We start from the raw sequence: 22,427 nt of genomic DNA, 5'->3' as shown, positions 1-22,427 counted from the left end.
AGAGAGGGAGATCTGGGCGCGGAGACAGAGGCCCTTAGACCCGAACGCTCTAATTAGCATCTAGTCAGCAGCTCTGCAGGGGTCTCTGTTGTGCCCAGACGCACGCATTAGCCCATTTCCACAGTAAAATGGATTTCACATCCTTTCCTATTACTCCTTTGCTGGGGTCCTCACCACTCCACTTCTTCTGACAACGAACAGAAACACAGAGCCTCAACCTCTCAACCCCTGCTCCTCACCCAGCTCCCACCTCACCTCCCTACCCTGCCCCTGAGTTTTACCACCTCTCCCCTTTCCCAGTATGCCCCTGCAGCCCTAATTAGCCAAAGCACCAGGTGGGACTGGATGTCCCAGAGGTCCCTTGCCCAAGGAAGGGGGAGGGCTGGGGTTGGAACGATGGGTGATGCAGGTGCAGCTCCTTAGGCCTCTCTCTGTATGTTCTCCAGTCTATGGTTGCCTTGGCAGGCTCAAGCGTGTTTCATGCATATGCTGCTCTACTAGCCTGAGAGAAAATTTAATTTTCATGAACTGAAAAAATGGCTTTAAAAACATGGAAGCTGCTTTTCTAGAAGAATTGGGTCTGCCGTGTCTCAGACTAACGTCACATCGTTTTATCCAGTTTCTGCTTTATATTATCATAAGGCAAAGGGAGGAAGGTCTTAATGAGATGTTTCTGCAGTGGCGTCATGTGCAGTGTTTCTGGGCGGCATCGTGTGGCTGTGGTGGAGAACTGACTACTCCCTGCTCATCCGCCTTGAGTAGGAGGAGAGGAATAAACACCTCTGAGATTACATGAGAATCCAGCCTTCTGCTCACTGCTGGGGGATGGCTCACCATGTCACAGAGCCACCCCAATGACTTCTAACTTCTTGCAGGTTTCCACCCTGCTCATCTCCAACCCTAAATCACCTCTGGACTTCTTGCCACAGAATAATGATTCGTTATCTTCTGCCACTTCTGAGCTGAAATGGGTGGGGACTGGTCTAGCTGTCAATACAGGCCACTGTTACAGAAGACAGTTTAGAGCCTTTTCAGTAGCCACGTGCTATGACCTACTTTTGAGGAGTGACTGGTGATTATAGATGCCTCAGTTCTTATACCCTGTTCAGCGAGTGCGCTACGTATGATTGATAACAGATGGATGGAGGGATCAGTCAGTGAAATGTGCCATCTCTAAGCAACAGCGACCTTTTAATGCCTTCCTCAGAGTACTGAAAACTGGATGGCTTCTCCAACGAGGGGGTGGAACTAGTGAGGCATATTAATATTGTTTTGCATAAGAGTCATGATGGATTGGAATTTAGGGGAAGGCTAATAAAAGCAGCGGTTAAACAGATAAAAGCTAAATTAAAATGTTAGTACTAAATAGAACAAGACAGAGCTTTTTGTCTGATCCTAAATCTTGGCTATGAGGTAGGCACCTTTTAATTGTAAAATGAAGTGGCTTTAACAGTATTATTATATTACTGAAGCATTTGATTTCACAAGCTAAAATATCAGTGTATGAGATCCCTGCAAAGCTTTTATCTAGTTTGAAATAAAGTAGCTTTTTCAACAATTACGTTACTGGTTGTAGAGTATTACGGAGATGAAGTATAATGGCTTTCAAATTACATTCTGGCGTAGAACAATCAGCCACAACTCAAAGCCGCTTCTTGACTGGTGCCTGAAAAAATGTGACTGAGATGGCAACCAGGGTGGTAGAGAGCACAAGGAGGTGCCTTAATCTGAGCGGCAAGTGCATGGGCAAGGGCACAGGAACGGGTTGCCCATGGCCTGGAGTGCCTTTGCTGTGCTGGTGGAGTAGAGACCCTCCCTGGGCTGCCAGTACAAGTGCAGGCATTGATTTCCACTAGAGCAGGTTGACAAGTTTCAGGACCAGGAACAAAATAGAATTGTCCGTGAAAATAAGCACTTAAACCTGTCACATGGGTGAAGCTATCAATGTGCAGGGGAAAAAAAAAAATTCAAAAAAGTCAGCTTGTAGCTATAGTGTAACCTCATGCTTTGAGCTCAGCCTGTCTGGTTCTTGGGTTAAGCGTGTCCCCACTGGACACGGGAGGAGGGCTAGAGCTAGTGCCGCCGCAGCAGGTGCTGTTGTAGATGGTGTCTGGACTTTGTCGGATGCAAGGGCCTTTGTACTTTACGGTTCAGTGTTCTGAGGAGAGGGAACCTTGAAGGACCGTGACCACAAAGCAGAATTCTGCCTAGTAAATGAAGATTTGCCAACAATAGCTTGGTTCTACACTTGCTTTCTTCATTCTGCTTTTGCTCTGCACTAAATAAGGTCTGAAGGCAAACAATAGGCACTACTCAGTATAATACGTCGACAAGCTACTTCAGGTTTTGACCAAATAACTCTGTGATAAACGGAAAGGATACTTTGATGAGGGAGCAGGGATTTTTCAAAGGCATTACAGAATGGTTTTCTTTTTTTCCTGCAGCAGTGATTAGACATTCTCTAAATGGCTTTTCCCTGGGCCAGATGGGTTATTTGGACTAATTGGCAACTGCCTGACTGTTTTCAGGACACCTGAGTCACTTCCCCCTTCTTCCATCCTTCTGTCACTCTGCTGCTGCAGAGATACTGCCAGGCAGTGGGTCTGCTGGAGGGGAGGATGGGGCCCCTTGCATTGCAGAGAGCATCACAGGCCAGGGCCCTGCATCACCCTGCTGCCCACACAGCCAGCACACTCCAGGAATCCCACCAAATCCTCCGAGCTCCAGGATTTTCTCTCTGAAAGCAAATTATTTTTTCACGGGAAGAAGAGCAGTGGGACATGTTAAGACAAGATGTGGTGTGATGGAGGACAAAGCATTTACAGCTGGCTCTAGGAGGGCATAAGGCACACAGTTACTCCTCAGGCATGTGGGTCCTTTGGTAGAACTGGTCCAAACGCTGGTGTCTGCCATCAAACCTGCTGCCCCTCCAAGTGCCCTGTACCTACCGCAGAGCCACAGGCAGTTCGTGGAGGTCAGTGATCCCAAAGCCATCACGGACCAGTTCAGTCCTGCTGCAGCCTGTGCTCCTGCTGTTAATGATTATGGGGCCCAAACTTCCAGCACAGGCACATTTTCTCATTTTGATGTTGTTGCCCCCTGGAGCAATACTGGTCTCCTGCTTGTCTTGCTTCCTTACATCCAAGCCAAGAGCCGGAGAAGCTGTGAGCTGGGGCAGCAAACACCATTTGTGGTTAATCATTGACCTGTATGCGAGCAGTGCGGGATGTATTAATGGCCACAGGTCCGCACCCAGCTGCTGACAGCACTGCTAGCCCAGGGACACCAGGAGTGGCACTGAGGAGCAGAGCAGGCATCAGGAAAGTGGGACCAAGCATCAGCCCCAAGGGTGGCTGCTGGTCACTGCTGAGCAGGGGGACAGGGAACAGCCAGGTGGGTTCCTACTCGTTGTTGCTGCTTTTGTGGCTGGCTGTTGTTCATGTTTACTTACCCATCTGTGAAGTAGCTGCATACCCAGCTGACCCTGGCATGCCTCTGTACCCTGCCCAGCACCATGAGCTTGCAGACAACTGACAAATCCTCCAGTGGCCTCTTGTACAAGAGCCTGGAAGCCCAACCCAGGCTGCTTGCCTCTGCCTTGGCTGTATGATGCTCTGGTACAGTTCTGATTACAACACCTCTGTGACAGTAAATACTGATAGCATAAAACCCTCTTCATCCATAATTCCCACTATCTAAACCCAGACTGTTTCTGTCATCATGATTCACTAACCTCAGTGGCTCCCTTGAGGCTAGGAGTCCTTGAACTGCATAATATTCTGGAGGTTTGGAAATGACACAATTAGAGTTGAATTTTCTTTCTCTTATAGCAAGAGTCTTGTTTCCAAATTTGAAGAAGATTTTATGGACAATTTGAGGAGAACCCAGAGAACCTTCCTTTAGATTTAGGGATTGCCACAGAGAAGGGTTACTGTGGCCTATTGGCAATTTTATCAGCAGTCAATAATTTCTACCCAAGGACCACTTGGTGAGAAGCAGCATGCCAGCCGTGCTGTGCCTGCCTCTGCTCAGGGCTTCACATCTGGGTAATACCTGGGTGCGACTGACGTCTGCCCAGGGGCAGCCTGGCAGGAGAGGGGTGAGCTCTTGCTGGCTTCGCTTTTGCTGTGTTCCAGGAATGCACATGGTCCAAGAGCTCTTGGGCAGATTTCAAAAGGCATTTGTGCTCTGCATGTTGTTAAGAGCAACCAAGATTTCTTCTGAAGTCAATGGGAATTAGGAATTGTGTGCTTTAGTAAATCCCTCTTAATAGCTGCATCTAAGCATCAGACCTGACTCTGCTGGTTTTACTAAGGAGGCAGGATCTTCCAGTACTGCAAGCCAAGTCTTTACTAACAGACCTTACACTCGCAGTCCCTGTGGCCCTACGGTGACTGACCCCCTCCAAGCTCAAAGGCCAGTTTCTGGCTGGAATTACTGTACAGTCGGTGCTCTCAGATGCAGACACATCGTTTCTGTGTAGCGCTTGGAGGCCAAGTCACTGAGCTTTCTCTAAGAAATGTTTTCTCAAGTGGAGCTGTTGGAGATCGATAGTATTAACAGCTACACAGAAAAAGTCTCCTTGCCTGGGAATAAAGCAGATTATTTCATTCTCTGTCTCAGACCAGTACATAGCAAGGCTGTTCATGAAAGTTGCTGGCATTGAGAAGTAGAAAGGTTCAGCTGCACCCAGGGCTTGAGCTAACAAAGAGCTCTCTGGGGTGAAAGAGAATGAAGCCTGCCTGCACCTAGCAAAGGAGGCATGAAACCTGGTCTGCACAGAGCAGCACACCAGGCAGCTCAGCATCCCTCACATTTTCATTCTGGTCTAGTTTGTAATCAAGTGCTGTTTCTGAATACAAATGGAGACCCAAGTCTTCGTTCTAGCTTGAATTCTGCTTGCTCAAAGCTAGAGGTGCCAAGTCCAGCTTCCTACCTCTGCTGTAGATACGCGAGGAAAATGCTAATTTCCTTAGAGGGTGGCTAGGAGAAACCACAAGACTCAAGAGCTGGGGGATGGCACCCGAGATGCATATGGTGTGTGATAGCAAGTTAGAAGCCAGGAGATGGTCCCTCCCTGCAGCATTTAGCAAAAGCAGGTGCTCGTCATGCAGATGTAGCTTCTCCAGATTCTCAACAGCAAACTAGATTCCTCCTTCTCCTTTGGAGAAGTATCCACCGCGGGCGGACGTGCTCAGCATCACTCTCCCGCATCCTGAAGTCCCAGAGGCTCTAAGGAGGAGGCTGCAGCCACACGGTTTCTCCTGGCTGCAGAGCAGCACGGGTGCTGGAAGCAGAGCAGCACAGGAGGTCACACCTGGGGCTCTTGGGAGCAGGGGCTGGGCTGACATACTTACCGCTTTGAACACCTGGGCCTCCTCTGCCCCCTCCATCTTGACCTCCCCTGCCTGTACTGAGGCGCAGGAGCGCTGGCACCTCCTCCCCATCCCCGCACGCCGAGCGTGGCTCCCCCAGCCTGCCTCTCGCGCTGCCTTCGCCTCTTGCCATCCTCCCTCGCTTGGACTACCTACACTGAAATAGCATCATTACATAAACGTGAAGTGTTGCATTATTTAGAGGCCTGCAATCCTGGCACCTGCCTTTGTCAGAGCCTCAGCGTGGCAGCAGGATTAGGATTTCTCCCTGGCAGTGCTGTGCCAGTGTGAGCCCCTGCCAGGGCCCTCGTGAAGCAGCCCTGGAGCCCCCACCCCACACACAGTCTCGCCACGGTGGGTCCTGCCCAGCTCCCGTGGTCATAGACTGCTCGTGGTCTGCACGGGTGCTCTGCTCCCTGAAGAACAGCTGTAACAAACCCTCCTGTGAAGAGACACGAAAGATCTAAAAATTGGCTTTCAATTTTTATTCTCTGTCCAAAGAATAAACAGCAGCTCCCAGAGACAGAGCAAAGCAGTCCTGTTAATCACCCCATCCATCTCCCCTTCCTGCTTCTGAGGGCATCAGCCCCTCTTTTCCCTCCCTGCCCAGCTCAGCCATCAGAGCAAGGGAGTGAGGAGCATCTCTCCCACTGCAGGGCTCTTGCAGCTCACTGATGGTGCTGCTCCTTAGCGACCTGTCAGGCTCAGAGGCAGCGCTGCGAGGGGACCAAATGTACAATAGGGATTTTGGAGCCAGCAGCAAAAATCCTCAGTTGCTCCCTGCTGCTGTCTTTGTAGGAACACTATCTGGTGGCCTGGCCCTGCCAACTAGATGCTGTCACTTAGAGGGGACTGGCTGTAACCAGAACAACTGAATGGGTGAGGTAGAAAATGAACATCCTTGCTCTGTGGATGAGAAGCCGATGCACAAAATATTCTGTTACCTTCCCACAACCATGTCAGGGGGCTGACGTTATTCCATGGAGCTCTGAGCCTGCTCCTGCTCTTCTGAGCTTTGTGGTTTGAACATTGATGAACAAGGTTTAAAACAATTCAGTCTTCTAACTTGCCTCTTGTCCTACATACCAGACTGGAGGGCAACTAGGATACAAAACGTGTGTATAAAACCAGCTCTGCAGGGTCTCTTGAAACTGATGTTTGTAGGGAAATACAGAATTACTCGAAGGTATCACAGTGTCTAATTGCAGTTTCACTTCTAAGGGTTATTTCAGGTGAATCTGACCTGCTTCTAATGAAATTAGCACTTTTTATCTGCAGTAACCTAGCAGCTCTTTGAGGTAGGGATCATTTTCATGTTCATGTGCAATCAGTGCCTGGTACATGAGACTCCATCGGGGTGGGGTCCCAAGACACTACTTCATTACTGAAGCTAATTAATCATCCAAAGCACTGCGGACGGAAAAGGTAATTTGTTTTCTCCTGCAAAATGAATAGAGGTAGGGAGGAAAATAAAACCCAGCTTGCCTGTGAGCAGGGGTTGGCCTGCCATGGTGAGACAAGGACTGAAGGGCTGTGTGTGGGAAAGCTCCCCATTAAACCTGGGGACAGCAGGGGGTTCCTGGAAGTGACAGCCACACAATGGTGCTTTTGTCAGAGAGGCACCAAAGGCCAGATGATGTCACCTTGCGCTGGGCTGCAAGGCTGCTTTTGCCTCATGGGATGGAGCTCAGCAGTAGCACAGTATCTCTTTAACAGGGAGGAGGCAGTGAAAAGGCTGCTTTTATCCCACCCTTTTTTAAAAACAGATGAAGAAGCTGTGTTCCAGAACAGTCTGCCTGTTTTCAGAGGTGGAAAAGACTACAGAGCCACTGCTGGTCTCCCCACCAGTTCCCATCACCTGCAGGAGCCCTGCTCTCCCCCATGGGTGTAACTCTGACCGCTTTTTGCTCCACATCCTTCTGACTGGCTCAGAGGAATCTATAAACTCCAACCCTGTCCTTTGCCACCTCACCTTTAGATGGAAAGATTGAGCTATCCTTAAAGGCTGCCTGAGACTCCAACAGTCTGAGACCTTCCAAGGGTAAGATCTGTTGAAGATTGGGAGAAGGAGGATGAAGAGGAAGGTCTGTATTAACGTGCCCATCTGAATGCTTTGCAGGGCCTCAGAAAGCAGGATTCCTCAGAAGGCAGAGGAGACCTGGATAAAAGGCAGCTCTTTCCCCTGCCTCCCCCTTATCTGCCAAACCTCCAGCTGCTGCAGCCAGAGGTGGGATCCTCACAACCTCCTGCCCGCCCCATCCGAGCCCCACAGCTTCTCTCCCAAACAGAGGAGTGGGAGGAGGTTCTCAAAGGTTTAATGACCAAACTGAAGCACAACCCACAGCAACCCCCCTCTCTGTTGGCAGTTAGGGCAGCCCTCCTAGAAACCTGTGTTTCTCAGGCCATCCAGTACAACTGGTGGATCCCAGCCCTCCCGAGCAGGGGGGCATCAGGCAGACCTTTACCTGCACCTTGCTGCAGAGGAGCAGACCTCAACTCCTACGGATAGAGGTGGGTTCCTGCTTGCATTTCTCCATCCTCACACTACGGAGCAGATTAGTGTTTCTCTCCAAATCCAACTACACTGTAAATAGGCTCTCAGTCAGAGGGAGCATGGCTCAAGACAACAGGGTGCAACAGGGTCCTGAGCTGCTTCAGTTGCTGGGTGGCCACGGGGACTGCAGCCCCGCTGGGGATCACAAGTTTGTACATGCAGTGGGGATGTGTAATCCTCACTGTGAGTGGGTGCTGGAAACTCCTGATTTCAGCTCTCTGCTCTGCCTTGACTTGCCAGGTGAACTCTTGGTGAACAAGCCAGCCTCAGTTTCCCATGTTGGGACTCTGACTAATGTCTGCTCACCTCCTGGAAAAGCTATAGCTCAGGGTTCATGTCTGCAAAACAATTTGAAGCGTGGAAAGCCCTGCTCAGGAAAGGTCTTCAGATTAGTCAGCTCCCAGTGCGGCTGGTTTTGAATATTTATATAAGCAGAAAATTTTCAGGCATGTTTTGCCAAGCTGTACAGCTCCTTTCCTGAAAGGAACAGTTTTCCCAAAGCAGTGCTTGGAGTCTCGTTTACCTCAGTCTCTCCATGAACACTCACTCCACCAAGGTGACAGGCAGGAGTCGTCTCCGATGATAGCAGGCAGGGTGTCTGCAAGGGGACATAGAGGGCACACAGGCTGTTTGGGCTGAAGCAGCCTGTCAGTGCTTTGTTTCAGTACAACCAGAGCCTTAAAGCTGTATGGGGAAGGAGTGTCAAGAGAGCCTGGATCCACAGGTTGCTCTGTTATCGACAAACTGCTTCTCTGTTGGCTTCCAAAAGCCTGCAGGAGGCTGATGCTTGGCACTGCTTCCTAAGGGATTTTTTTTTTCCCCTCTTAGTCCCTAAGCATTGTTGTGGCCTCACTCACACACATCACCCCCGAGGATCTCCAAAGCCAAACCAGGAGTTAGCAGGAGGCAGCCAGGCCAGGCATGCCCAGCATTCCTGGTGTGGCCTCTTCCAGAAACCCCTGTCCCCTAAAGGGCATCCTAGAGGGAGACAGAAAACACCTGCATCTCTGCAGAGACCTCAACCACAGCCAGAGCCAGCACAAGAGGGCAGGGCCAAGCTCGCATGCCCTTTTCCATTTACAGGCAACTTTCAAGAAGCTACTTTTGGAGCTGCATTTGTGAGCTGAGCCAGGAACGAGCCAAACGCAGCTGAAGTGCCCTTGTGCTGGCTGAGGGGCAGTGGGGCACGGGTCCAAGAAGACCTGCAGATTAGACCAATTAAAAGAGTGCTGACAATGCCAAACAGGAGACTCCAGAAATGCAAATATTTTCTTAGCTTAATTCAAGTTTTTGCAGTTTCTTCACTGGCTTCCATCCTTCCTCCCCGCCACAATGCACAGCACTGCTCAGCTCTAGCTGCAGCGAGGGGCTGACCACCAAGGCTGGGGATTAGTGAAGGCTTTAGCAAACAGACCCCTTGTTACTGAGATGCTTGTGCATCTCCTTGCATCAAGGCAGCTGTGAGGGGCCACACACTGCCCTGGCATCAGGGAGCAGCGAGGGTGGCTTTGCTCCCTCACGGAGAAGGAGCCAGAAGCCAACCATGATAACATGGCTGGCAGGACAGGGGCCTCACCAGGTAGGGAGGACCCCATCCTATCATACCTGGGTGAGGTGAGCAGAGACCCTGGGGAGTAGCCAGGTTCAACCAAGAGTCCAGGTCCATACTGATGAGACGGGTCCGAGGCTAAGCTGGGAAGTCAGTCTTCATGTTGGGATCATGGCTAGGCATGGCTGTGGCTGAGCTAAAGCCCAACACTACTACACTGGAGTTGAAGAAAGGACTGAAGGCCCAGAGCTGAGCTTAAATGGAGGCCCATGGGTGGGGGTGTGGGCAGAGGGCCCAGGTGAGGCTGATTAGGACCTTTAACACCTCACAGCTGGTTGCTGTGGGATGGCCAAAGTGAGAAGAGTCAGAGCTGTCAGCACAGCTCATTGAGAGATGGTCCCAGCAAGACAGCTGGGCTTGGTGGGAGGCTTTGGAGCAGGAGGGCTGTCCTGTGACTCCATAATCCTGGAGTCCATCCTCTGCCCCTTGGATAACCTACAAGTACCTCTGCTTCCACTTCTCAGCTCTCAAAAAGCAGTTACTTGTCTGCCTGGCCAAGACAGCATTGCCAAGCAGATGATTTTTGTGTACCTTAGATGTGGTTTGCTAGGGAGATTTTGTGCACATAGGCTGAATTTTCCTGTTAATCCTTTCCTCACAGCTATGTGACACGTTGTCTCCAGCTCCTGCACCTGAGCAGTATCTGCAGCTTTGCTGCACGCAGGGCACCAGCTCCAGGCCAGCCGCAGCAACCCCATCAATAAATCATCTGTGGTTAGTTTATCCCGTGGTGCTTTTCTTGCCAAGACTAATCAAAGCTTAGTCTGTAAGCAGGTCTCTGCAGCTCAGGCTGTGGTCAGGAACACGGGCATTGCAGGGTGGGCTGTGTGGAGGCTGAGCCTGTGGTTCAGGTTAATTCCTCGAAGAAGGAGCATGTGGAGCTCTGCAGGGACAGTGCGCTGAGCCGGGGCCCCTGCCCGTGTCTCTGGGGGGGTTATCTGCATGAACTGCCAGGCAGAGAAGGACCAGTGCACCCAGTCCTGGGGAGGAGAGCCTGGTAGGACCTTCTGGTGGGTCCTCGCTGTGGTCCTGAACCTCACAGCTGGTGCTGAGGGGAAAGAACACGGTGTCAGGCACCAGAGGTTGCGCTCGGATTAGGAAGGGGACAGAGAGGGTTGTACTCAAATGTGCAAACTCAGCTCTTGACCAACCAGCTCCTGAGAGGAATTGGAAAAGCAGAGAAGGGATCACTGGGCCAGGCGAAGGGTAGGCCCTGACCCGTGGCGTGGCGCAGACGCGTGGACAGATAGCTGCTCCCCACAGACGGGCTGAAGCCACATCCCAGCACCCCAGCCCCAACTCCAGGGCTCACAGACCTGCAAGTGCTGTTCTGCATCATTGCAGAAGCCCGAGTCCTGCCTGGCTGTGCAGGCAGCTACACTGCTGCCAGAGCACAGAACTAGGAATAAATAAATAAATCCTGTGGGATGAACTGTGATCACATCTCCTCGCTGCCCCTCCAGGGACTCCCAGAAACCCAGCGGGGCCGTGATAGCTCCTCAGCCCCCTTCAGCTCACTGTGTGGGGAGCGATCTGTGGTATCTACAGAGAATTTGTTGGATGGTGGAAGGAGCTAATTTAAATGAGAAAAAAAGACTTTGGGTATGTTGCCAGCATTCTCTTTGCCTATTGTACTCCCCCTTCGGTTTCTGCTTTCCACTAAACAGTTTTATGTTTCCAAGGATCATAAATTCTCATTTTTCCACTGGGCAGGAGGTGCACTCCTGGTCTCCACTGCTTCCTGCGTTGCTTTTGTGTCCGTGTTGCCCAGTTACTGCAGCACAGGCCCAGACTATGCCCAGCCGCATTCACACCGGCCACGTCCCCGGGAGCGTGCGCCCCGCCGCCGGGCACTGGGAGTTCATAGGATTCAGACAGGCACATGCTTCCCAAGGTGAACAAAGGAGAGGCCATAACCCAGCGGTTTCCAGCTGGAGGCCGTGGCTGACCGGTGGAAAAGCTGCTGCCCGGCGGGAAGGTGTGATGTGATGCAGAAGGGGCCGCGGTGACACATGGGGGGATTGGAGGCAGGACTGCAGCCTGCGGGCCAAAGGGTGTGGGAACCGGCTGCTCGTTTGTCAGCTCCCGGGCAGCACCCGGCGATCGGCTGAGCTGCCCGCGCTGGGAGAGGAGCTCAGTTTTCTGTAGCATCAGTTCCAAGCAGCAGCACTCCAAGCAGCATTAATTCAAACAGCAGTCGAGATAACACCCTGTCCTCAAGCTCCCTGGGTCAGTTTGGTTTGAAATTAATAACATTCCTAAACTTGAGATACCTGGATTCATCAGGGCTTTAATTCCTAACATATGGTGCTCATGCGGTGTCGGAGGTGCCTCCTGCAGCAGGTGAAGGATGCCTCCCGCACGGCCGTGTGCCAGCCTGGGAGCAGGAGCAGGGACCAGTGGGTCCTGCCAGGGTGACGCTGCCTCTTGGGGCGCAGGGCTGAGCAGGTTTCCCCCTCCTCATCGCCATGCTCCCCGTGTCTGTCCGGCAGGCAAGGTTTGGGAAGGGGCTGGGACTGCTTATTGTTGTGGGGTTGTTTATGGACACATAGATCCTGCAGCCTGCCAGGGCGGGACGGGGCGAGGGGAGGCTGGGGGCAGGCAGTGGGCGAAGGGCTGCCTGGAGAATTTCCAGCTGCAGGAAGAAGTCATCCATTTCCAAGTCTGTGGCATCTTCCTTTGGGCACTCAAACGAAGTACATACCCAGCAGCAATTGGGAGCACTGATGTACTCCTGTTTAAAAACCTGGAGAGCCTTTGCCTTGATTTCCCTTAATACAACTCGAGCTGCACAGCAGCAAACACCATTTGAACCTTGGCAGGGAACGTGTCCTGGCTCTGCCAGCTCTCAGGTCTGGCCCTTTGCTCTTTGTTAATGGGGAAGATGCATTTTTTGGAAACAGAGGCTGCCTCTAAGACGTGCAAACTGTTTTATGACAGTTTTCATTTGCATAATGAAGGCCCTGATACCTTCAGTAATTAATCACATTAAGAATTGCTTCCTTGAATAACTCTATTCATGCAAGTTGTTCTTAGTGCTGGAAGCTGCATATGATTTCCAACGTGCATTAGCCGATCTCTTTCATCAGCAGATGGAAGCTGGTAACTGCATGTGTAATTTATATCTGCTTGGGTGGAATTATCAGATGAAATATGCATTACACGGCGCCATTAACATTTCTAGTCATACAGTCTTTAGCTCTTGGGTAGGTTAATATTACATGCCAACAGTATGTGGGACCGTATGAAAGGCAAGGACTTAAACACAGGGATTTAAAAGCAGAAATGGAAAGTATTCCAGGTCAGACACATCAGAAATAGAGTTAATGAAGCTGCTAAATTAATGAGATGCATTGCCCTTTTTTGACCTGATTTTTTTTTTATAAAATGTCCCATCTTGTCTCCATAGCTAAGAAAGCTGCCAGGCTTGCCTGCCGAATTGCCACTTGTAAGGGCAACTCCTGATCCTTTAACATCTGGAAAGCTTTCACCCATAGGATAGCACAAGCAGCAGGAGAATAAAGATCAAATCTCAGAAGGCAGCAGGGAAGATGAACACTGCTGTGTGGGTTTGGATTTGTCAGTATCCTTGACAAATTTTGAAAAAAAAATTCACATCAATTCAATAGTAAGACAAAAAAAAAATCAGTGACGACTTTCCTTTTTGACGACAGTGCCAGGTTAGCCAGGAGCCTCGTGTTCAGATGTGTGTTGGTTTAAGCATGAACATTTTTATAGGAGATAAAGTCTGCTGTCTTGGAGTGCATTTTTTCATGTGCTTTTTTGTCTTTATATAAATCATGGTTAATTAAAATACTGATTCCTGCTTGATAGGAAGCAATTAAAAGACTGAAGCTGTAGCCCATCTGCCTCTTATGTGTAGAGATGGAGAGAGAGTCCAATCCAAGCTGGTGCAGCGTGGGCTCGCGGGGCTTTCTCCCAGCCCTGCTCTCGGGGCACGGTGCCCTCGCCCAGCCGGCGTTACCCTCCGTGTGCTGAGCAGCCGGTCAGGGCCGGGCCATCCTACAGCTCCCGCTGCTTGAGGGTTTTGAGCCTTCAAAGAGGATTTTGGGGCCCAATGAGTTTTAACTGTTTTCAGGCCAAGCTAATTCTGCCCTGACTGGGACACTGGGGAGCGTGCGTTGGCCGTTTGCTGGTGCAGTGGGGAGGATGCAGCAGCGGCCACGAGCTGCACGGGGCGAGCACGACGGGCAAACCCATCGGCCTCCTGCCTCGCTGATGATGCTGAGGCAAAGGGACGCATCCTGAGCAGAGCCTGAGGGTGCTGCCTGCAGATTGCAAAGGTCAAAACTGCTTCAGCTCACTCCAGCTGTACAGTTCTGCTCGGGGCTGAAGCCCCGGACCTGTCCCGAAGTCAGGCTGAGGCAGTGTGGGGTGGCAGCTGGAGTTCCCTGGGTTTACAGAGACTTGCCATCGCTCCTGGCAGCACCCGGCGATGCACTGCTGCTGCTCCCAATTGTTCATTTCTGTCCAAGAGAGAAAGAAAAAGCATCTCTGCAAAATCCAGACTTGGACTTTGCTTAAAGCCTTTGAGTAAAGAGCCTTGTTTGAATGTAATTGCACCCCTGTTGCTACAAGGGGAAAATACACTGTATTGCTCTCTCTTTCTTGGAAAGCTCGGCTAGTATTTTCCCAGCCATTTGTGTATAAAGAAAGATAAATAGCTCTTTAGCAGGCAGAACAATCTATCCCGGTTTTATTGACATTCATGCTAGCAGACAAGGAGAAACAGTTTGGCGGGGCTGAGCGTAGGGGAGGGGGAAGCTCCAGCCCGGCGGAGCTGGAAGCACCCGGAGAGGCTGGGCGGGGGGTACCAGCGCACCGAGGGGCTGCTCGGGCACAGGGTGGGAGAAGCCAGCGAGCTCGGCTGCCCGGCCTCGGCCCCGCATGTGTGTGCCTCTCCCGTGGGTCCCCCCCGACCCGCAGCAGTCTGCAGGAGGCACTCGCTGCCTCACCCATCGTTTCACTCCTCCCTACAAATAAAAAATGCGTATAGCAAATTTAGCTCTGGCTTCACACACAATGGTGCTATAGATAGATTGTTAAAGAGCTTGTCTCAGAGTAGTAATTCACGGGGAGATCAAAAGGCTATGGTTTAATCTGGGATCTGTCTGATACCATAAACCTTGCAGAGCGCTAAGAATTCAATGAGCAGCATCAAAAGCCTGATAAACATGAAAGCCACCCAGTTTTCTGCCTGTGAGGCTGGCGTGGCTTACAATGGGTGCTGAGGAGCTGGAAAGATGCAGATCTCCTCCGCAGTGCTTGGGTGCCACACACAGAGTCCTTCAACTTCAGGCTCCTGGAAGAGGTGCCCAGACGCTCTTAACATCTCAGTTGCTACCTGCAGCTCCACCGACTGTATAAAGAGATAAGATTTCTAATTAGATGTCTAATTACACAGCGTAGGTAGGCTGCAGGCTGCACTCCGCCGCTTGGCATCACCTTGTCCTCCGTGTCTACAGATCACGCAGTCTGTGTTGATTCTCCAAAGTGATGCAGCAGGGGCATCCCAGGAAAGAGGGGGGCTGGCGACAGAGCGGGGGCACCTCCCGTCCCCGTGAGCCCACCGGGCCGGCGCAGCAGCCCCTGGGGAGGCTCCATGGTGGCTGGCTGTCCTCAGGGGGACAGGACGCCACGGAGAGGGCTGCACCACCCTGGCACCTTAGCGGGAAAAACTTAGAAGCTGCTTCCAATTTGACAGACTGATGGAAGATACGGCCAGAGCCCTCCACAGCCTGTTTTCTGGTAGACCACAACTAACAGCATGTGGAGAGAGCCAAGAGCCATCGGGGAGTGAGGGCAGAGCAGGCACAGGTTGAGGCTTGGGTCGGTCATGCTCGCTCACGTTCATCACCTTGCTGCGGCCGCTTGTCCCCATGATGTCCCCTTTGCTGAGTCCCAGCTCTGTTACAGCACCCTTGACATTATTAGACTGTTAAAATAAGGGATTTGTAACCTCTGCTTTCCAGCACATCAAGCTAATCCAAAGGATTGCTTTTTTTCATATCCGCACTGCCAGTAACGGATGTGCTGGTTTAGATAAATTGAGGATCTGGCCCAGGAAAGCTGGATTTCAGATAGGGACTGCGAAAAATATGGAGTATGGAAATGCTGTGTCTGGAAGCCGAAAATAGTGCCTAAAATGGGGCCAGTAAGGATCAGTGCTGTAAACACAGGTCTCTGGAGTGGAAGGGCTCTGCAATGCTTCTAGCTGTCAGCAAAAGCAACATTTAAAAGCCAGCGGTTTAATTTTGAACACAAGTGGAGGTGAGTTCAGACTGAAGACACCTGCAGGTGAGGAGCTGGGTTTTTCTCCAGAGATACCGAGCCCACTGAGGTTAATGTGATTATGTAAATGACTGAGGTATAATTGCGTTATTGCCACCCATCTGGCCCTCCCTGCAATTCATAAGTGATTTTATATTCCCCCTGCACTGCAGTGCTGACATACAAGGGCACTGGAGAGGCCATAAATCTCTGCTTGGTTTTTGCTGCAAGTGCCATCTCCCTGTCAAGCCTCTGGTGCAGAATCCTGCCGGACAAGGCAGGGCCCATGCTTCAGGGACATTCTTCCCAGACCCGAATCGATGCCTCTGGATGTAGTCTAGAGGATCGAGCTCCACTTCTCCTCTCCCAAAGGACACGCCTGACAAAGCCAGGATCCTGCCCAGCATCCCAGCTACAGCAGCAGGTCCTTCCCAACATGGATTTTCTTAGCAGAATAAAACAAATTCCCACTTCTCTCAGGCGCTGGGATTAAACACAAACCTGACATTTTCATGTAAAACACTAATACTGCACGCTGTCCCAGGTACCCCCCCAATATAGCTTCTCTTCTAACCCGGGCTTTTCTTCCCATCAGTATGAATTCAAAGCCAAGAACATTAAGAAGAAGAAAGTGAGCATCATCGTGTCCGTGGATGGGGTGAAGGTGATTCTGCGCAAGAAGCAGAAGGTGAGACTTCTCCAGCCCAGCTGGAGCACTGGGGGCCAGAGCACGTCTGGGTATTACTGCTGCTCGGGATAGTCACACTTCTACCAAAACTGGCCTTTTCTTAAAAACCACCCAGAATTGTCACAAAAACACTCCATTTTTCATCAAACTAATAACAAAACCTTGCTGAAAAAAGTGGGAAAATGACACCGTGGGAAGAGGATTTTTTTTTTTCTACCAAAAAATGTCAAGCTTTCAGGAAATAGTTTCTTTTTCTCGTTAATACCAGTAGGCTTTTTTCACATTGCCTGGGCTGAGCACTCCTCAGCTCCTCGCCCAGGCTGTGCTTGCCCCTGAGCCGAGCCAGCAGCTGTATCCAGAGCTCCTAAGCCCTAGCTCAGAGCCGTCTTCCCCAAAACATGCTACTTTTCTGCATATTTGGGCTATAAATTAATCTTAGGGACCGTTTTCAGCCCTGAAGGCTGTGATCAGATGACCAGACATGATAAATGATTGAAGAAATCTGGTTTTAGCCAAGATACTGATGAAACAGCCATTGCTCCTGCAGTCAAACTGTAGCCCAGATTTTGGCCTGGGACAAACGCACCCTTCTCCAGGGTTCCTGCACATGACCCTGGTGGAGTTTCTACTTGACTCACTGTAGTTTTGTTTCTGCTCTCTGCTTACAGAGAAAGGAGTGGACCTGGGATGAGAGTAAGATGGTGGTGATGCACGATCCCGTGTACAGGTATGCAGCAGGGGATTTGCACCAGCTAGGTCAAGTCAGCCCTGAGCAACACGTGTCTGTCCTCCTGCTTGCTGAGTTACCTCCACCAAGGCTGGCTTTCCAAAGGACCATGAAAAATTAACACGGTTGCGAAATTACCACTGATGGGGAATCCTTTTCATACATTTTTGAGTGTGAGATGGACTGATCTAGCTTTGAAGCTGGGTCTGCTTTGAACAGGGTTAGACTAGGTGACCCCCAGAGATGCCTTCATCCTGAATTATTCTCTGATTCCAACTCTGAAGACAGGCTTCCCGCGGTTTTCCTTCAGAGCATGGCTCGCCGTGTGCTTCTGAAGAAGGGCCTTACTCTAAGGTGTAAGTGCTTACAGGGAATTAACCCGTACAGGACGTGGCAAGACAGCACTGACTTCCCATAGCACCTGCCATGGGATCTCAGAGTATTTTGGAGACCCCAAGCTCTGCAACCCCAGCGATGGCGTTTAGCCTGCGGATGCAGTTAGGAGCAGAGGTTGCACCAGGCTGTTAGATCTGCCAAGTGAGTAAAGTGCACCACGAGCCCGAGGGCCGCAGCCCCAAGGGCTGGGATCACCAGCACCAGTTCTGTGGGTCAGAGCCCTTGGTGAGGAGAAAAGGAGCAGAGGACGTGCTGATGCATTATCCGCACACCTACCTCTCACTTCTGGCATTCTTTAAAGATTATTACATGTGGTACATCAGCAATAATTGTTCCAATTGTAAGTTCAACACAAAGAAATTCCAATGGCAGAAAAGAGTAAAAGAAAAAACCATTTCAAGAATCCCTTTGGTTTCTCTATTCAGAGCTGAACTCACTTGTCACATTTCTACCCAATTAAATCAAACATATAAAAAGGTCTTGAAAAATGGTTTTTGCAGCACAGGGAGGACAAAGAGACAGCCTGAACAGGAGAGAGAGAAATCCTCCAAGTGCACTCAGCATCCCTGGGAGAGGCGTCCAGGGGATGTGGGGTTTTGTGCCACCTGCCTGCGTCCCCGGGCTGGCTGCACCCATTTGCTGCACAGGCAGTTGTGCCACGCTGCAGCCTGGGCAGGGATTTATTGCTGGGGCTAAAAATAGCCCCACGCTTTCCAATACTATAGATTTTTTTAGCTCTCCCACAGCGTCTTTAAAAACCTTTTGCCTACTTCAGAAACCGGAAGGTTTTCCATCAAGCCAGAAACACTCTCTAAATCCATCGTCTCCTGCCTTGAAGATTGCAGGAGGGGCCGTGCACCAGCACCGCCTCGTTCCTCCAGCCCCGGGTGCTGTGAGCCAGCCTGTCCTGGGGACACACGGGAGCCACTGAGGTTGTCTGGGGGACAGAGACGCCCTTCAGTTTTTAATTCCCTTTGTCTCTCTCCCACCTAGAATCTTCTACGTGTCACACGACTCGCAAGACCTGAAAATATTCAGTTACATCGCAAGGGACGGCGCTAACAACTCCTTCAGGTGCAACGTCTTCAAATCGAAGAAGAAGGTAGGATACTCCGGGGATGATGACTGGGTCAGCCCCGGGCGAGAGGTCTCCGAGGGACCCCACACCTTCCCGTGCAGGAGCCACAATAACCACTGGGTCGGAGGGTGCAGATCCCCGGGGAGAGACCGAGGCAATGCCAGTGCTGGACATCCCCCAAAACCCTGTCTGGTGCCTGCCCCCTCCTGCCCGCCTGGCCCAGCCCACGGGTTGATGCGAGCACCCGTCTCCGAGAGCGGGGGGCCGGGGGCTGCCGTCTGTCAGGTCTCACGGTGGGCAACGCTGGAGCCCCCCAGCATGGGAAGAGACCTGGAGGTGGGGCAGCCGCGGGGCGGGGAGCGGAGGGGAAGGCTCCCCGTTTTCCTGCTGGCTGAGCAGCAGGCGGGTTTTCGCTCCGCAGAGCCAGGCCATGCGGGTGGTGCGCACGGTGGGCCAGGCCTTCGAGGTGTGCCACAAGCTGAGCCTGCAGCACGCCCTGCAGAACGCCGACGGGCAGGCGGACGGTGCCAGCGACAAGTCGGCCGAGGAGCAGCCGCTGGAAGGTGACATGCAGCTCCCCGGGGGGGCACGGGCAGACCCCTCCCTCAGCAGTGGCACCAGGGATGCCTTGGGGTGGGGAGCTGTGAGGTGACATGTCCTTCGTGGGACAGCTCTAGTGACAAAGCTTCAGGACCTTTTGGATGGGGGACACAGGGAATCCACCCTGTCTGCCCACTCGTCCTGGGCACGGAAGGCAGAGGCTGAGCCCCCTTGTCCATCAGGCTGGGGGTCTGCAGGCACCAGCCCCTTCCTCCTGCCCCTCCGCAGCACACCAAGACTCGAAACAAGTCTTGACCTCATCCCTGAGGTGCCACCGCAGCTCCTTGCTGCGATCCTGCAGTGAGGGTGGGGGGCTTGGGTTTATTTATCCGTCTTGTTTGAAGTTCATCAGATAAAGGGCTCCAAGATCACGGATGTAGACGAGGTTGGCATCGACTCTGACAGCATCTGTGTGTCCGAGAGGGGACCCGGAGAGCTGCCCGCTGCCAGGGGGGACCTCGGCATGCTGAAGCCTGGGCAAGCCCCGAAGGATAAGAACTGCCAGGTAATGGAGGGGACGGTCCATGTGCTCTGCCACTGCTGGGGTCCCTCTGCTCGGGGTCACTGTATCACGGCTTGATTTGGAGGGGCTTTCACGGAGACCCCTTGCAGACCCCGCTCCTGGCTCCTCACCCTTGCAGCCCCTGTGGCAGCCCCTGTGGCAGCTAAGCTGTGTCCTGGGGCAGGGAGAGAGGAGAGAGCTGGGAGCGGGGCTGCGCCACATGGCTGAGCAGGCTTCAGACGTGACTGGGAAGAGCCCAGGGGTGCAGGCAGAGGGGTTTGCTGGAGCAGTCACCCAGCGCTAGGAAGGAGAAGCGAGGCAGGACCCTGCTCCCGCAGCAGCATCCACACAGCAGGCAGAAACTAAGAGGAGGCACCTCTGCCAAGACGACCATTTCCCTGCCACACAGGGTGGATTTCTGTGCCCCCAGTGCCGCTCTGCAGCAGTCACTCATCCGACTGCCCCGGCAGCAACCCCCGGCTCCCCTCACCCCCCCCAGACCCAGGGATCAGCATCCCCGAGGGGGCTCAGCCCCGGCAGCGCAGGCCCCCGGTTTCTCTATAATGAATAGCTCCTCTGCAGAGCTCTGCGAGCGCTTCCCGGCGGCCTGAATGGCATCGCTTCATCTCACACAATTGTGTCGCTCGCAGGGTCTGGCTGAAAACAGCTGCGGTGAAACGCGCTCCGTGGGATTCGCTGCCGTGGCTGGACAGGCCGGGTGTCCCTGCGCTTTGCTTTGGGGTGCTGGAGCTGCCCCAGCAGGGGAGGGCAGGGTGCGGGAAAGGCAGCAGCCCCAGACCAGCCCCCAGTGGGGCACCCTGTGAGGGGAACTGCCCTAAAACACCCCCTGCTGCCAGGGGGGGCAGCTGCCTGACTGGGGGGGACACACTGCTCAGCTCTGGGCTGCCTGCTGAGACCCTCAGTGCTACGGGGGGCCAGGTGAGCCATGCATGGGGCCACCACACCGTCCCAAGGCACATGAGGGGGCTGTGAGCACACCCACCCTGGGCTGAACTGGTAGATCCCGGGACTCAGCACCACATGGGGGTGCGGGGGGCTCACGGCTGCGTCCGGAGCTGCTCGGAAATCGGTCAGTGCATGCGCTGCCTTCTCACATGGGCTATCTCCGAGGGCTGGGACCCCCGCAGACTTTTGAGTACCTTGATGGCCCTGACACTCGATTGCTGCTGCGCCTGGCAAATGCTTCAGGGAACAAGAAACCGCCCAGCCTGGGCAGGCTCGTCATGGAGGAGGTGACAGGGTGTTCGGGTCACTCCCTGCCGCTTCCTCCCTGGGGACCTGCCCTCCCTGTGTGGAGCTGCGGCCAAACACAGATGATGCAGCCCCGCCGGCTCTCTGGGAGCAGGAGTTGCCCCAAAACACACTCTTGGGGATAACGTAGACATGCAGAGCCTGACACGGAGCCCAGGGCTGCCCCCTCAACGCTCCCATGGTGCCAGGGGTGCGGGGGCTGCTCTGCCACGCTGGGCTCCGTGCTGTGGGCAACCACAAGCCGAGTCCCAGCCTGAGCCGGTCGGGGCACTCACCCTGCCCGTTTCTTTGTGCCCAGGATGCCGAGAACTGCTCCCTCCACCCGGCCAGCTCCCAGCAGCTGCTCAGCCCCGGCAGCCCCTGCTCCTCAGCCTCCATCACCCCGCTGGCCTCCCAGCACTGCCTCCAGCTGCTCCAGCAGCAGCTTCTCCAGCAGCAGCAGCAGACGCAGGTGGCCGTGGCCCAGGTACGCGGCCCCTCGGCCAGCACCAGCCCTCCCGCTCTCCCGGCTCCGGCCCCCGGCCAGGCTGGGCTGGCGGCGGCAGGAGCCCTGTGCTGGGGTGGGAGCGGGACGGGGAGCTCGCAGCGTTGCTCACAGCCCAGCTCGCAGCATTACTCGCAGCATTACGCGCAGCAGAGCTTGCAGAATTGCTCGCAGTGGAGCTTGCAGCACTACTCGCAGCATTACTCGCGGTATTACAGCACTACTCGCAGCATTGCTCACAGCATCACTTGCAGCACTACTCATAGTATTACTCACGGCATCACTTGCAGTGTTACTCACAGCATTATTCGCCATAGTACTTGTGGCGTTACTCACGGTGTCACTCGCAGAATTACTCACAGCGTTACTCGCAGTGGAGCTCGCAGCGTTGCTCCCGCACAGCTCAGCACCCGCAGGCGTGGGGCTGGCTGCACACATGAGCCCAGGCGGCTCTGGCAGGGTCCCAGGGGGTCCCCACAAGGCCACTGGAACCCGTTACATCCCATTTTGTGGAAGCGAGCCCCCCGCCCCCGAGTGCTTCTTCTCCCAAACAGGCATCAGAGCGGGAACCCGGTGCCTCCCCACCTCGTTTCACGTTACCGAGGGGGTAAAGGACCCTCCCTCCTATCCCCGCATCCCCCTGCCCGGAGCCGGACCGGGGCTGAGGGAACCGGGAAAGCGGGGGGGGCTGCTGCGGCCGGCAGGGGGCGCTCGATGGCCGCCGCGCGGCTCATCCCGGGGGATCCCGGAGCTGCTCGGCCCGTCCCGCATCCCACATCCCTGTCCCGCATCCCCCCCTCCTGCATCCCTCATCCTGCATCCTCCATCTCCGCATCCCCCCCCCCCCCCCC

General features: G+C 53.3%; 1 protein-coding gene across 1 annotated transcript in view; it reads left to right on the top strand.

The window, feature by feature from the left end:
* The window catches only part of LOC113486578 (carboxyl-terminal PDZ ligand of neuronal nitric oxide synthase protein-like), a 33,156-nt gene that overhangs the window by 7,144 nt on the left and 3,585 nt on the right, over positions 1–22,427 (top strand). Inside the window, exons 3-8 of the mRNA XM_026860641.1 lie at positions 16,425–16,517; positions 17,186–17,244; positions 18,634–18,742; positions 19,140–19,281; positions 19,663–19,823; positions 21,391–21,558. Coding sequence (XP_026716442.1) covers positions 16,425–16,517; positions 17,186–17,244; positions 18,634–18,742; positions 19,140–19,281; positions 19,663–19,823; positions 21,391–21,558 — 732 coding nt within the window. The remainder of the gene's footprint in view (positions 1–16,424; positions 16,518–17,185; positions 17,245–18,633; positions 18,743–19,139; positions 19,282–19,662; positions 19,824–21,390; positions 21,559–22,427) is intronic.

This window comes from Athene cunicularia (assembly GCF_003259725.1).
Source record: "Athene cunicularia isolate RWA chromosome 17 unlocalized genomic scaffold, athCun1 chr17_part1, whole genome shotgun sequence".
Taxonomy (NCBI): domain Eukaryota; kingdom Metazoa; phylum Chordata; class Aves; order Strigiformes; family Strigidae; genus Athene; species Athene cunicularia.
Note: the sequence above shows the minus strand (reverse complement) of the source record. Positions and strands in the feature narration are given on the sequence as shown.